General features: G+C 71.2%; 1 protein-coding gene across 1 annotated transcript in view; it reads left to right on the forward strand.

The window, feature by feature from the left end:
• Positions 1 to 1,485, forward strand: part of APC2 (APC2, WNT signaling pathway regulator) — a 32,244-nt gene that overhangs the window by 11,756 nt on the left and 19,003 nt on the right. The window contains exon 2 of the mRNA XM_019513162.1: positions 1,387 to 1,485. Within this exon, the coding sequence (XP_019368707.1) occupies positions 1,387 to 1,485 (99 nt within the window). The remainder of the gene's footprint in view (positions 1 to 1,386) is intronic.

Below are 1,485 nucleotides of genomic sequence, written 5' to 3' on the forward strand. Positions count from 1 at the left end.
CCCGCCGCCAGCGCTGGGGGGACAGGCCTGCTCGGCGCCTCAGTGTCCCCCGCCAGGGCAGCCTCGGCGAGGCGCGTCGAGGCCCCGCTTGGGAAACGCTCCGTGCCACAGCCGGGCCGAGCTGATGCGGCAGCACCGAGCGCCTGGCAGGGAGGGCGGCACTGCTGGGCACGGCCAGGCGCCCGCCCGCCCGCCATCCGGACCCGCGTGCAGGGAGCCAGGACACGGGCCCTGCTCAGCCCCGGAGACGATGGGGAGGAGGATGAGCCCTCCCGGCTCCCTGCCTCAGTTTCCCTGTCCCCAGCTGCAGGGCTTCTCCGCTGTCTCAGCTGCATGGGAGCTGGGCACGGCTCCCAAGGGCGCGGGCATGGGTTCATCCAAATCCTGCCCAGGCCAGCGGGCATCTGCCTGGCCCAGGACGGCGGCAGTTCTGCTTTGCCCGCCTGGAGCCGGGCCCGGGCCCTGCCCTCAGCTCCGCGGCCGCCGCGTCCAGGATCCGCGGGCCGGCCTTGCTGGGAGCCCGGGATGGGAGCATGAATGTCCTGGCTCCTATAGCCCGGCTGCTGGCGCACGATTGGCTGTCTCCGTAGCAACCGGAGATCCTGGACCGGCCCGGGATTGGCTGCCTGCCTTGGCAGCATCTCCAGCGCTTCTCGTGATGGCCGTGATTTATTCACCGTCGCACGGGAATTGCCCCGACACGAGCTGTTCGAGGCTTCCCGGGGCTGGAGCCTTTGTCTCCTGGCGGGGCCGGGGGTGTCTGGGCTGGCCCCCTGCCCACACCACGCCGAGCCGGGGGTGCTGCCTGGGGCAAGGGGGCTGGGGCAAGGGGCCTTTTTCTTCCAGGGCCTCCCCGCACCGCTGGGGGGGCCCGAAAGCTGAGACACGGGTGGGGGTCCCGGCACCTGGTTCTGCCCAGATGGAGGAGACGGCTGTGGGTGGAAGTGGCTGGAGCCAGGGGGGTCGAGGCCACCCCTGGGAGCCGGGTCAGGGATGGAGAGGTGGCTGCAGCTGACCGGTGCTGCGCGGAGCAGCAGTGCAGCCCGATGCCCAGGGCACAGGCTGGGGCTTTTGCTTCCCATCCTCATGTCCCCGTGCCTCAGTTTCCCCTCGCTGTCCCCTGCTGGCGTGCGGCAGGGGTGGCCTCGCCCCCCCCAGCCATGCAGCACCCGACGCGGTGAGGCTGCCCCGCTGTGGCCGTTGTCTGGCCCCCAGTGCCAGGATCTCCAGCTGTTCGGTGCCTCGTGCCTGGGGAGACGGCTGGAGCTGGAGCTGGAGCTGGAGCAGCGAGGCCCGAGCCCGGCCACTGCTGGCCCCGGTGCTCCGGGGAAGGGGCGTCGTGGCGGGTGTGCTGCCTGCACCCATCCCCATCCCCTGTCTCCACAGGCCCTGGACGAGCTGAAGATGTCTGGCTCCATCGCATCGTACGACCAGCTGGTGCGGCAGGTGGAAGCGCTGAAGAAGGAGAACACGCATCTGCGCCGG

The sequence above is a fragment of the Gavialis gangeticus genome, unplaced genomic scaffold (genome assembly GCF_001723915.1).
Source record: "Gavialis gangeticus isolate Ggan-Ray unplaced genomic scaffold, GavGan_comp1, whole genome shotgun sequence".
In the NCBI taxonomy this organism is placed as follows: Eukaryota; Metazoa; Chordata; order Crocodylia; family Gavialidae; genus Gavialis; species Gavialis gangeticus.